A 14,748-nucleotide genomic window follows, 5' to 3' on the forward strand; every position below is an offset into this window, starting at 1 on the left:
GTTCTATTGATAGAAGGTTAAATGCTTTACAGGGCAGTCCATTTCACTGTTGGACAGAACATATCTCTATTTCTATCAACACCTAAAATTTTCCTTTAGTGGGACTGAGTGCCAGTGCTGTTACACACCTATGAATTGGATTAGTATTATGGGAAAAAGTTTATTATGCTAAGACATTGACTCAGATGGGCCAAACTTTTTGATTTAGAGAGACCACTGTTAGGCATATGTCCCTAAAAGGCCAAAAACAAAACGTTTCCATTTATACCAAACTCTGTATAGCAGCATTTTTTTAGTAAAGAAATTGAAGTGATGACGGGAAATGGATAAAGAGATTATGGCACCTGAATATGAAGGAATAATCCTAAATATATAATGGATTTAGAAATATATAGGAAAAGTTGTGAACATGAATTCATATGATCTAATTTTTTTCTTTTAAGATCAAGTATTTTATATTTATATTTAATAAATACAATAAATAAAGTATCCATATCCCTTGAAATTCTGTTGCCAGGCATATACCACAATGACAAAAAGAAAGGCCCTATACACATTAATATATTTATAGCAGCACTTTTAGAGTAGCAGAGAAACAAAATACATGCCCACCAATTGAGGAATGGCTAAAAAATTGTGGCATATGAATGTTATGAAATATTGCAGTGTTTTTTAAGAAGTTGAGAATATGAATACAAAGAATCATGGAAAGACCTATGATCTAATAAGTAAAAAAGTAAGTAGAACCAGAATAACAGTGTGAAACAATGATTACAACAATATTAAAGGAAAGAACAGCCACTAGAAAAACCTAAAACTGAACATTGCATGATCATAATAATCAAACATGCCATGGAAGAAGAGAGGAGAAAATATACTTCCATCTTTTCAAAGGTATGGGAGCATCCCATATAAAGTTACATGCAGTTGATGTGTTGGTTAGTTTTGTTGAACTGCTTTTATTTTTTAGTACAAGACCAAAGGGAAATGCAGATGAATGGAATGATTGTTAAGTTTTTCTTAATTGTTTATGGAGGTCACATTTCATTTATTAAAATATATCTGTGACTTTTCTCTTACAGCACAGCAATGGCCAAAGATGAGCGGGTAGATCTGCTATCCTTCACAGGAAGCACCCAAGTGGGAAAACAGGTGGCACTCATGGTACAGGAGAGGTTTGGTAAGTGGATATTCTAGAAATCATATTTCTCTGAAGACTGAATTTTGTCTTTCCTCCTTTTATACTGCTTCCAACAAAATCTATGTGGTATTTTGAATCATCCAAATGAAAGAAAGAATTGCACAATTTCCTATTAATTCTTAGGTCTAGCTGATTCCAAAGCAAATTATACAGAAATGTTTTCCTGAAGAACATTTGTTAAATTGGTCTTGATTGCATTGGCTAGGCAAGACCCTTCATTATGCTTAATGTCAAATAAAACTATAGACAAATGTTTAATGACTTTTTGGGAAGGAGGAATCTCCTTACTGGGAAAAAGTGAGTATTTTTTAAATTAGGTGGTTTGAAGTAGGAGTTTCAGATAAGCTGGGGAAAAATTTAATCAGCTTGTCCCAAATTATACTATTCTTTCTGGGTATATAACAACAAATAGAGAAAAAATTCTAGAGGACTCAGGAGTATTATAGGAGTCATATCTTAATTTCACTGAGTAAACATCTTAGGCATAAGATTTGAATAGATTTTGCAGAAGAAGGGAAAATAAAACCTTGCTTTTCTTTCAGATCTCTCATGGATCAGTAAAAAAAGAATTATTCATTGGAGTCAAAAGTAAAAAACATTCATGTTAGAGATAAAGTCTTTTGTTTCTTGGTATCTCCTGACAAGATAGCAGTTACTCTGTAAGCATTGTTTTCTGATTTAACTGCTATTAACAAGTTAATAAGCAGTGACTTAATATTTCAGTAACTGTTCAACTACTGTGGTCCTGGTGGAGAAATGACATATCATATACTCTACTGTTTTTCTTAGTGGGTTGTGGAGAGAAGGAGGAAGGAAAATTTGGTCTGTTATTTTAAAATAATACAGGTATGTCAAAAGTATTTTAACAAAGAAAAATTTAGCTTTGATTATTTTAAGTAAGTTAGATTAAATAAGTGAATAGAAGAATACAAGGTAAATATAGAATTGTATTAATTTGGGGGATAATGAATTTGTTGGGAAGAGTATGCTTGGGTCACTAAAAACAAAGGCTAATTTTAACTTTTTTTTTTAAAGGGAGAAGTTTGTTAGAGCTTGGAGGAAACAACGCTATTATTGGTAAGGATAATAGCATTTTTGTTCATTCAAATTAGCTAAATTATTACTAAATTCATCTTATAGATTAATAGGAAGTTACAGAAGTTATATATTCTAATTATGAGTAGATCCTGTATGTGGTATCTTACTTAGGCAAAGATCCTGGAGTGGTTTGCCACTTCCTTCTTCAGTGGATTAAGATAAATAGAGGTTATTTGACTTGAGTAGAATCACAAGCCTGGATTTGAAGTTCCTTATATTAGGCCCAGCTCTCTGTCTCCTGGGTCATCTAGCTGTCTTTTGTATATTCTTGTTAATAGTTTGGAAAATGAATTGTTGTTTTATTATTTGTCTTGGCCTCTTTCTGTCATCCTTTTCTTCCAAGCTTTTGAAGATGCAGACCTCAATTTAGTTATTCCTTCGGCTCTTTTTGCGGCTGTGGGAACGGCAGGCCAAAGATGTACAACTGCTAGACGACTGGTGAGCATGTCTGTCTAATCCTAAGCCAACTTTGTTCCCTCCCCACTTTTTTTAATTCCAAATTCAGGGTCAGTTAACTACTTTATAGTAAGGTGCTATAGTGACAGTATACAAAACAATTGAGGAATGTCCCTAAAAAACCCAGCATAAATGAAAATTATATTATGAATTGAAATGTGGGTAGTATTAGGTTCCTTTTAAGTAACTTTTATTTCTTTCTGTTAAAAAAATATTTTGAAACTTAAAAATATGTTAGGGCCTGCTTTGTGGTCTTTCAGTTCACTTTATGATTTCTTTTCTCTGTTAATAATATAATTTGGATCAAATATGGAAATGTAATCTGACAACTGCTTCTGCAGGTCCCAGCTTCCAAAGTCTCAGAAAAGGAAGTTCTTATCATCAAAATCCTTGGCACTGTCAAATGGCTCAGTATTATAATTGGATGTGATTTTGTCAGTGGAATTGACAATAAAAAAAAAAAAGGATTAGTATCTACTTTGCCATTGCACCTAAGGACCATTAAGTTTTTCTATCTGATTTGTAACTGAAACCTTCTATGTATTGTTTTTCCCATTAGGATTTGACTTCCCTAAGAAAAGAGACTGTTTCACTCTTCTTGTTTGTATATTCAATGCATTGCATATAGTAAACCCTTTATAAATGTTTTTATTCATTTGTTCATTCAAATATAGATTTTTTTGCACAGAACTGGAAACAGATTTATAGATTATCTAAATAGGAAACAGATCCAAAGAAGTTCACTGACCTGACTACTGTAGTGAACACAATTTAATTTCATTATATGAAATCTGGGAAATTCAGCCTCATTTCTGGGCAATTCCACAATAACTAGATTTTGTTAGTTCTACTACAAGATTTTACTCATGAGTTATATTTATGATAATATCTTTAATACTGTTGAGGAAATTTTAACTAGGTGCAAAATTTAACTATTATATCTATCTCCTATTCTGGTGGATTTTTGATGCTTGTCAGAGTGGTTTCTTGGACTTTGAATTTTTGCTGGCTTTTACATAGAATAAATTATGATTTAAGTGAAGGGTGATATTAAAATGAGAATGTTATTTTAAAAAGAGCAAAAAAACCAAATCATAACACTAAGAAAAAATAATATTAACATTTGCAGAGTGCAGTTTGTAAAAAATAAAAAATAAATTTATTGTGAAATACATTTCTTTTATTTCTGTTCATATTTTTTGGAAATTTTAAATGAAAGTCTTTTTAGAGAACATTAAAAATTTCAGAATGCTAAAAACTTTTCCAATTTTTTAAACTAAGTATATTTCTTTTTAGTTTTTACATGAAAGCATCCATGATGAAGTGGTAGACAAACTTAAGAAGGCATATGCACAAATTCGTATTGGAAATCCATGGGATTGTAAGTATTTTCTTTTTCCTATTTTGTTCTTGAATCTAGAGAAATGGTATTGCCTACATTAAAGAGAAGTTGAATTATTTCTTTGGTTTCTAAGAGTTTTTAATAGAAATGCTTGTTGTATTTTTTCAAAAGTCTTTTCACTGTCTATTGAAATAACTATATCCCTTTTGTTATATTATTAATATGTTTTAGTAAATAAACCATAGTTGTTGGTTCAACCCTATATTCTTGCTACATATCCAAACTGGTCCTAGTGTATAATCCTTTTAACATGTTGTGGATTACTTACCAATATATTATTGAACATTTTTTCGCTGATATTTATTAGGGAAATTGTTCTGTAATTTTCCTCCTCTGATTTGTCGCCCCTTAATTGAAGTATCAGAATCATATTTGTGTCATAGGAAGACTTTGGAAAGGTGCTCCCTTTTCTTATTTTTGGAAACAGTTTATGTAGTATTGGAAGTTATTATTCTTTGAATGTTTAATAGAATTCACTTTTTAAAAATTTAATTTTTTTGTTATATTTTAAGTTTTGAATTCTCTCTCTCTCTCCAGCCCATCCCAGAAAATGCTATTATTTGAATATGGGGTCTGAAGTATGTATGCATACTTCCATTATTTTTGGAGGTGGATATCATCTTCCTTCACAGGTCTTTTCAAGTTGATTTGAATATTTAAAATATTCAGAATAACTTAGTTGTTTACAGATATTCTTCAAATAATATTGCTTCATGTATACAATGTTTTCTTGGTTCTGCTCATGTCAATTCATTATTTCAGACAAGTCTTTCTAAAATCAACCTGCCCATCATTTGTTGTGGAATAGTAATAGTTCATCACAATCATATACCACAACCTGTTTAGCTGTTCCCCATTTGGTAGGTATCCCCTCAATTTCTAGCTTTTTGCCACCACAAAAGTACTGCTGTAAATATTTTAGAACACATAGGTTCTTTTCCTGATCATTTTTTATAGTGCTATTGCTGGGTCAAAGGATATAGACAGTTTAACTCTTTGGGCATAATTCCAGATTGCTTTTTGAAGTGCTTGAATCAGTTACAATTCCACCAACAGTGTATCACTGTCCCAATTTTCCATCTCCTCCAATATTTGTCATTTTCCCCTTTGATTTCTTCATTGGAAAACTGCTTTTTCACATCCTTTGGGAATCACTCATGTTATTATAAATTTGACAGAGTTCTGTATATATTTGAAATATGAGACATTTATTTGAGAAACTCTATAAAACTTTTTTTCTCAATTTTCTGCTTTTCTTCTAATTTTTGTTGCATTGGTTTTATTGCATAAAACCTTTTTAATGTAATCAAAATTATTCATTTTACATCTAATATCCTTACACTTACTCATGTACACTTCTTCATGTATCTATAAGTCTGACATCTAATACATTCCACTTCTTAAATATTTTCAAAAGAAAAATTTTTTTCCTGACACAGGTGACTATTCCTTTGGATCTTTTAAGTGGACTTAATTTAAGTTTTGAAATTTCTTGTTTTAATTCATAAAATCAGACTCTCAGAATGAGAAGAGCTGTCATTGTCTTTTTTGGGCTAGGCAAACTTATATTTGAACAAAATTCTTCTCTCAGCCCTAAGACCTATAGTGAAGGGACATCCATTACTAACTCTTAAGATAGCCTATTATATCCCTTTTGGAAATTTTTTCTTAAATGATGTTTAAATTTGCTCTTTAGTAATTTCTGCCTATTTTTCCTAGTTTTGTCTTTTTGAGATCAAGGATGACAAATCTAATACCTCTTTGAGAAAATTACCTCCAAATACAAAAGATGGCTACTACATTTCAGCCCTGTACCATCTCTTTTCTAGCCCAAGTATTCCCAGTTCTTTTAATCAATCCTTATATTTCATGAGCCAGGAACTGCTATCCTGCCTGTCCTAGGTAGTTTTCGTCTATCTCCTTTCCAAAATGTCCCACTCAGAACTGAACCCAACTATATTTTTGTTTCATTTTGTTGTGAGACAATTGAGTCTTAAGTGACTTGCCCAGGGTCATATAACTAATAAGTGTTAAGTGCTGAAGCTGGATTTGAACTCAGATCTTCTTGACTCCAGGGTCAGTATTCTATCCATTGCACCATCTAGTTGCCCCTGATTACAACTATATTTACTTGAATGTAGTCTAATTAGGGCACAGTACTAAGTGCAGGAATAGGCTGACAGCCATATCATAGTAGCTTGAGAAAGTCAATTGTTAAAGTTCCAGTGTAAGCATTTACACTTTGAAAGTCAGCATACTTCCATATCATGACTTGATTTATTGTTTTGTTGACAGGTATCTATAGACACTTAGAAAATGTTGAAAAAAATGTTAATAATATAAATTAAATTTAGAAGTGTGTCATGCATTTTTACAGAGCTTTTTGTTAAACATTTACTAGTATATCCTTGACTAAAGGTCAATAAACAGTATTTTGGGTGTACTTTTGTAGACAAAACTATTTTAGTAATAATTAATTTGATGGTTCTTAGAGGGTTTTTTTTTAAATGCATGTTTATGATGTGACTCCCTGGATGAGATTTTAAAATTCTAGTTCAGTTACCTTATTTTACAGATAAGGAAACTGAGATTCAATCGATTTGTTCATGATTACATAAGTAGTTTTAGAGCCAGTGTTGAGAATAGATTCTAGGTTTCATGACTCCTAATCTGGTATCCTTTACACTGTATCATCTCATTTTTATAGTCCATTGACCCTCTTATTATTCCATCCCAGAATCTTTCTTCTAATTCTTGCTTGATCCTTGGTAGTGAAATATTAAGAAGATGCCAGTTCAAATAGTTAATTGGTAAAAGAAAGGGAAATTAGTTGGTGAATTGCCATGCCAGCTTGGATTAGCTATTACAAATACTTTGAGGAGGCTTGAGTAGTCTTAATTTAATATAATAGATAGGTATCAGGCTATTCCAAGGATGAAAACAAGGGAGTAATTGACAATGGAATTAACTGTGAGTCATAAATAAACTATATTTGGTTATGAATTGATGTCTTTGAGGGGAAAAATAATTGAGAATTTCTTTTCCCTTTGTAGCTAATGTCCTCTATGGGCCTCTTCACACCAAACAGGCAGTAAATATGTTCCTTGCTGCAGTGGAAGATGCCAAAAAGCAAGGTGGCACAGTGGTCTATGGTGGGAAGGTAAAGATTACAATTTCTATAATCCATAGTATTGAGTATTTGAAATTACCTCCCTTGCGGTACTCAGGGCCAGTGGTGACTAAAATAGAATTTACTTTCTTGATCTCTTATTTTCAAAATAGACCTTACATTCCTTTTATTTTCATCCTTCTTCCCATACCACTAGTATTTTAAGAAAAAACCACTGCTTTAAAAAGCAGGTTTTTGTCTGATTTTATTTCACAGAATCACGGAATTGTTTAGTACACTTTAATTAATTAACGGCACTCTGTAGTGCAGCTAAAAATAGCTTAAGAATTGTCACATCTTTTTCTTTGTTTTTTCCACCTATATCTTATTATTATTCTTATTATTCTTTCTTATTATTACTTTCTTTCTAATCTATATCTTTCTCTCTTTCTCCCCTCCTCTCCTTCCCCTCTATCCCCCTTCATCTCTTTTTTTCTCTCTTTTTCTTTGTTTCTCTCTCTGTCCCCATCTCTCTGTCTCTCCCTCCCTCCATTCCTCTCTTTCTTCCTCCCTTTCCCCCTCCCTCTCTCTGTCTTTTTCTCTCTCTTTGCTTCTCCCCTCCGGCCCCCTGTCTTTTTTTTTTTTTTTTTTTCTTACTCTCCCTGATAGAGCAAGGATAAGGAGTAAGGATAGAGGAAGTAAGTTGTAGTGTAATACTCTTAATTATCTTTTTCGATTATAATGTCCACTTAACTGATTACCATGCTTTGTATGAACTTTATAACATACCTACAATTGTAGTCATAATATTAGAAGGGAACTTTAATGTCAGTTAGTGCAGTCTTTTATCTAATGTAGGAATAATTCTTGATACATGAAAACCATTTTCTTTATAATATGTTTTTCTGCTATATCTAAAGGGTGATATTCAAATTAGTGTTCTGTTGATTAATTTGGATCATTTACAGTTTAATAGTAGACAGTTCTGAAAGCAGATTGGGATGGGATCTTTTAGGACTAGAAGATCTTTTTCTGAAAGTCATAAAGATTGAACTTCTTTTCAGACTGTTTAAAGAAGAAAAACTAGTTCTAATGAATCCAATTTAGTTAAAACAGCAAAAGGTGTTATGTTTTTTATTTTCACTTGTAATAAATTTATTTTGGAATCATATTTTTTTCCTTACTGAATGTTTGTTTTTTCCCCCTTTAGAGACAATATATACCTGGAAACATAAAATGCAATTTTCTTTCCTTTTTGTTTTCCTCTCCTTAAAGACTATAGATCGTCCTGGAAATTATGTAGAGCCAACGATTGTGACTGATCTTGATCATAATGCATCTGTTGTGCACAGAGAAACATTTGCTCCTATCCTTTATGTCTTAAAATTCAAGGTGAAAATTGATAATGTTTTTACTTTCTGTGTTTCACATAAATGTAAAAGTCTAATTTTCCAATGAATAAATTAGGGGATGAGAAGAAAAGACATAAATGTATAAAATGATATTAAAAGGTCATTCTGATTGATTAAACCTGAAGTTTAATGACGAAATATAATGAGATGGTAAACTTAAAGAATAAGATGAATATATATGAGTGGAAATTATTCCTCTTCACAATCTTGAGTTTGTATATAATTAGCCAAATTTTATAAAATATGTTTGATTTAAGATGATAAAATTATGTTATTTTTGACTTTAGAATGACCTGTCAGTATTGAATATGTTATTTAATAGTTTACATTCTTTGTATTTACAGAATGAAGACGAGGTCTATACATGGAATAATGAAGTAAAACAGGGTCTTTCAAGTAGTATCTTCACAAAGGACTTGGGCAGAATCTTTCGATGGCTTGGGTATATCATTCCCTGTAGAGATAATATAGATTTAGGTTGAAAAACACATAGTTACTGAACAGTTTTTAAAGACAAACATAGTTAAAAAATTTTTTCAGCACAAATTATCTTATTTAGAAAAAAAAATTTTTAAGGTGCCATGTTGCCCATAGTAATATCTATTTATCCCTATGTTTGATATAGGCCTAAAGGATCAGATTGTGGCATCGTAAACGTCAATATTCCAACAAGTGGTGCTGAGATTGGAGGTGCCTTTGGTATGTAAGGAATTGTTTCCGGCATTCTATGTGAGATAGGAAGGAGAAAGAATTATTGAATTTTAGAAATATTCCATTAAAACTTTTAGACTCCTATCTTCATTGTAGAGGAGGTGGGATATGGGTGGGAATATTGCAAATGTATCCTGTTAGATTAAGTTGATGTGCTTTTTGGTTTTGCTGAACTGCTTTTTTTTTTTTTTTCTTTTAAAATTTGTTGTAAGAAAAGACTTACTGAGGAAGGGAGGGGCAGAATGTGATATAAAAACAACTAGCTTTGATTTAAAAAAAGGAATAAAAGGGGAAAAAAAGAAATATTTTGTTAACCCTAAACTGAAAACCATTTCGGAAAACAACAGCAATTTTTGCTCTTAGGTGTCTTAATATTCAGTATTCCACACAGTGGCTAATGTCCCTTTTGCTCTCATGGAATTTATAGCCAAATAACTGTAAAAGAGATAGGCATAAAGAAGAGTGTAAATGCAAAGAAAAGGTTAGTGGTATGTGTGATAAGAAACTTTGAGAAGAAATTATTTTCAACTGGTGAATAGGTAGGAACAGAAGCTGGAAAGGCTCTATGGAGCAGACAGCTCTTGAATGAGATCTTGTCAAGTAGAAACTTAAATTTTTTTTTTTTTGTTTAGGCTTTGAAGAAAGGGAAGATTGATAATGAGTATGGAATGGGGTGAAGGGGAAGGTCAAAATAGGGAGACTTCCGCTACAGCTTTATGGGAATATGGTATAGATTATAGTCCATTTTGGCTATCATCTGTTGTATATAAAGAATAATAACGTAAGATAAGCCTGAATCAAATTATGGAGGGCCATGGGGGAGCCATTAAAAAGGTCCTGAATTGAATGACCTGAAGGGTGGATTAAAGAAGGGTTTGATTGGAGTCAGAAACATCAGCTAGGAAACTTTTAATAATCTAGACAAGAATAATTAGGATGCTTTCAAAGTAAAGTGAAGGTAAAAGGCTAGATTTATGGGAGAATGTAAAGGTAGAAATAACAGAATTTTGAAGCTATGTTATTGGGAGAGGATCTGATACAAGAAGGGCTAGGGTTGGGGGAGGAAGCAAGGGAGTGAAGAAAACAGAGATTTTAAGTCACGATGGAACATCCAAGTACAATTCAATTACAAATAGTAGGTACTTAGAAATAGTTGATTGGAGCTAAGGGGAATGAGGTTAGATCTATAGATTTGGGCGTCTCTTGTATTAGTAGTGTTAATTACCATGGGAATTAATTATATTTAGAAGGAAGAGACAAGGGCATAATTTTGGTGGAAATGAAGAGATAGCAAGAAGGATAGAAATGGTCAGATAGATAGGAAAACCATAATAGTAAAATGTCAGGGAAATCAATGGAGGTAGGATGGAAAGAAGGCAACAACATGTTACAAAGAAGTCAAGGTGAATGAGAATGGCAGAATATAGTATTAGCTTTGGCAGTGAAGAAAATATTAGTCACATTGGAGAGAACAGTTAGAAAGGGGAGGAAGAAAACTTGGATAAGACATTGTAACATGAGGGAGTGGTGAAGGAGAGGCCTCTAGTGTTTTACTTTAAGAAATTTGTTAGTTAAGGGGAGATAAGAAGGCATTAATTTGAGGAAGAATTTCACCTCTTCCTTTACTATACATTATATCACCACAGCTCATACTCATCACTCAGAATTGTACCAACTGCAAGCTTTCAGATTCCTTTCTTTGGCTGTGTAATATTGTAATTTTCTCTTTTCCACTTCTTTAATTATACTGAGCCTTCCCTTTGGGCTTCTTCAATTCTTTTACTGCCATCAGCATTCATAGATTTCCATTTGTTTCCTTACCTATTGTAGGTCCCATGCTATTTAATCTTGTGCTCATTAGTACCTTAGAATCCCTAACATTTAGACTTAAGATTTGTTTTCAAGTTCTTGAACTTATCCCTGTACTTGTCACTCAAGATGAATTCATTGTTTATGAAAAACTCATGGAAACAATTGAGATATCAGTGTCCTAAACTTTCCTCATTTCTATTTAAATCTTTTTCTTTCTTCACCAATATTCTTTTGGTTAACTCTTTGACCTGTACTTTTTATCCCATTTTCTGAAGTTTCTTTTAGGATGATGCTCTGTCACTTACTGTGCTTTTATTTTCATTTTTTCCCTCCTCATCAATACCTTTTCCTCTGTCTGCAAACATGCTGAGTCTATTTTATTCTAAAATTCCTTCTCTATTTTCCCCTGCCTATCTTCTGTTACCTGCCTATTTTTCTCCTTTACCTTCTAGGAGGGAGTATAATCTACTTTTGCAAATGATTTGAAAAGGTATTTGAGCTTTAGTTTCTACTTTTTCATTACCCTCTCAATTATTTTATTTCTTACCCGTTTTCTGCCTCTGATTTGCTAAAGTCCCTTGTCAAAAGTCATCAATCAAGTTTTTCAATCATAATTCTTGACCCTTCTGTTCTTAAAACTTTCTTATTTTTGCTTATGCTTTAATGAATCCTAATTATTTTTGTTTCTCTAATGCTTCTTCTTCTTTTTTTTTTTTTTACTGGATATTTTCCAATTCCCTTCCCCTTATCTAAACAATTTTTAAGGTTCTGTTCTTAACCCTCACTATTTGTTTTCTTCACTGTCTTCTTGGCAACTTCATTAACTCTAATTGTTTCACCTAGTTTACTCTTATGCTGATGATTCTCAGGCCTTTTTAGTCATCTCTGGCTTCATTAGAGATCAGTCTCTCCCACCATTACCACTCTACTCCCTTTGCCTTTTCTTATACATCAACTCTTCTTGAGTACCCTTAAAGATATTGCCATTATCCTAGTCATGTAGGCTCAAATCTTGGAGTAATCTTATCTTTCCTTCTACTTCACCATTCTTAAATTATCCTCTATTCTTCATTCCCATTTGATCATGTGCTAAATCCTGTTTTTTTTCCTTTTTATTCTAAATTTAACAAACATCAAATAAAATGGATATTTACATATATAGTGTATATTAGGAAAAGGATTCTAAATGAAACTGCAAATTTCTACTATATATAGCTTGCTTTTCTTTTTAAGTATGTAAGTTCAACCTTTATCTTTCAAAATTGTTCTGTTTGTTCTTCTCTTTAGGCTTTCTTCTCTGTATTTCTTAAAAGAATGCTTTAACAACTCTTTTTGTTTTGTTTTGGGGTAGAGTGCCACTCCCTCCACTATTCACACTGGAAAAGAGAAAAAAAATCTTGTAACAAACATACTTTTAATTCTATTCCACAGAGTCAAAGGAGAAATTTTCACTCTTTCAAGTCCTTTATTACCTCTTACCTGGACTTTTTCAGCAACAACCTATACCAGGTTCCTTCCAACTAATCTTCTTAGTAGTACCATGTTAATCTTCTTAATGCATGCCTTTAATTACATCGCTTCCTTATTTGTAAACTTTTAGTATTTTCCCAATTACTTATAGAATAATTTCTAACTTCTTAGCCTGCTATTCAAGATCTTCTACATTTTGATTCTCCAAACCTGCCCTACTAGGCATATATCAAAGTAAATGCCTTTGTGTATCTTGTCTTCCAGTCAACTTACCTGACTTACTGTTCCCTAACATGTCCTTTGCTTAGAATGCTATTCCCTACATTTTTAGTTATGAACTGAGCTTTGAAGTGTAGTGAGGATTTCATTACTATCAGTCTTCCCTGATTTCATCATTCAGAAATCATCACCTCATACTGCTATTATAACATGTTTTGACTTTTCTAAAAATATGAATTTGCTTGCGTATTTCATTGTTTTCTCTTTACCTTTGGTTCCTGAACTACAGCACTAAAGACTGTTTTTGCACATCTAGATGTCTGTTCAAGATGAATGGGGTGGAAGTAAGGTACATCTAGGGTAGAGAGGAGGAAGGTACCACATCCATTATCTTGGGAGAAATAGGAGATGGTGACAGGTATTGTTTTAGCTTTAGATGCTGTTGTACCTTGGCAAGTAAAATCTACTTTGTATTTTTTAAAAAATGTCTGAGTTGTTAATTTGTAATGGTGTTTTAGGAGGTGAGAAGCATACTGGTGGTGGCAGAGAATCAGGAAGTGATTCATGGAAACAATATATGAGACGATCTACTTGGTAAGTATATGACCAGGGTAGAAAAGCATTGAAAGTAAAAGATTATTTGGGGATTTACTTCTCAGCTCTTCCCTCACTGTTATATTATGTCACCCTGAATTTGATAAGCATCTCTGTAGCTCTTTTTTTTTTTTTTTTTTTTTTTTTAGAAGTAGCTATTTCCATGAGTATCTCGTTTTATGACTCTTCTTTTGCTCATAATGATGAGGTAGGAACACACTGCAAGTGTCTGTCTTCTGAAGCAAGTTGAGGGTTTACTAGCCTGGAGAAAATAGCATTCATGACTCATAGAAGTAGCCTTCTGTATCCAGAGTACATAAATGGCTCCTTAGGGAGATTGTTGCTGCATTTTATGGCTCATTTCTGATTAGCAGTCCCTTCATGCTATATGCTCTTTCCCCTGTTGTCTCACATTCTTCCACTAGCCTCTCAGGCTTGCTTTAACAATCTGCTGTATTTTCCTTCCCCTTCACCTTGGGATCATTGTCTGGTAAATTTCTTTCCAAGAGAAATCTGATTGTGTAGAGATGTTATATTTCTGTTAAGTCAGTTTTGTAAATTTTAAAACTATTTTTCTAAAATATTTTTTCCTTTTTTTCCTCCCCCAGCACCATCAACTACAGTAAAGACCTTCCTTTGGCACAAGGAATCAAGTTTCAGTAACAGTGTTTTGGGTTTATATGACCCCCACATTTCCTTCTTTAAGATGATTAAAAAATCATGGGCTACTTTTTGTCAATTGAAAGTAGAAAATAAAGTTGCAAAAAAAAAAAAAGCATGAAAGCTTTAGTGAAAGATGGATTGGAATTGTCCATCATTTCCATTTTCTTTTTAAAAGGCAGATCTTGAATTTGAAATCAGCACATTCATTTGCTTAAGAACAATGAAAATCTGACTACCACTCTTTGTAAAGAAAATAAATATTAATAAACTTGAACAATATTTACAGGACAGTAGGAAATGGTAATTTCATTTCTAATAATAGGGGCCTTAGATAAACAAGTATTTTAATCTATTTCTATAGTCACTCTTGTCATTTCAAGTAAAAACTTACCATTTTAATCAGAAGATCTTCTAAAGAAGAAATTGACATTGAAAAAAAAGTTTCCTAGATTTAACCAGTATTAAGCCACAGTGGCTTAGGTTTTTAGAAGTATTGTAATGGACACTTTTGACAATATGAAATAAAGATTACTGCATGTAGATGTAGATTTATAGAATATTCTCATGCTTATCACTATGATGATCATCAATTTAGTCTTGA

The 14,748-nt window shown here is 32.4% G+C and overlaps 1 protein-coding gene across 1 annotated transcript in view; it reads left to right on the plus strand.

Annotated features, from left to right (window-relative positions):
• ALDH7A1 (aldehyde dehydrogenase 7 family member A1) overlaps positions 1 to 14,440 on the plus strand; it is a 33,210-nt gene extending 18,770 nt beyond the window's left edge. Inside the window, exons 9-18 of the mRNA XM_003759505.3 lie at positions 1,083 to 1,180; positions 2,237 to 2,278; positions 2,643 to 2,737; positions 4,052 to 4,136; positions 7,211 to 7,317; positions 8,542 to 8,658; positions 9,023 to 9,120; positions 9,304 to 9,377; positions 13,409 to 13,484; positions 14,093 to 14,440. Coding sequence (XP_003759553.1) covers positions 1,083 to 1,180; positions 2,237 to 2,278; positions 2,643 to 2,737; positions 4,052 to 4,136; positions 7,211 to 7,317; positions 8,542 to 8,658; positions 9,023 to 9,120; positions 9,304 to 9,377; positions 13,409 to 13,484; positions 14,093 to 14,147 — 847 coding nt within the window. The 3' untranslated portion in view covers positions 14,148 to 14,440. The remainder of the gene's footprint in view (positions 1 to 1,082; positions 1,181 to 2,236; positions 2,279 to 2,642; positions 2,738 to 4,051; positions 4,137 to 7,210; positions 7,318 to 8,541; positions 8,659 to 9,022; positions 9,121 to 9,303; positions 9,378 to 13,408; positions 13,485 to 14,092) is intronic.
• Positions 14,441 to 14,748: the final 308 nt, after the last annotated feature.

The sequence above is a fragment of the Sarcophilus harrisii genome, chromosome 1, assembly GCF_902635505.1.
Source record: "Sarcophilus harrisii chromosome 1, mSarHar1.11, whole genome shotgun sequence".
Taxonomy (NCBI): Eukaryota; Metazoa; Chordata; class Mammalia; order Dasyuromorphia; family Dasyuridae; genus Sarcophilus; species Sarcophilus harrisii.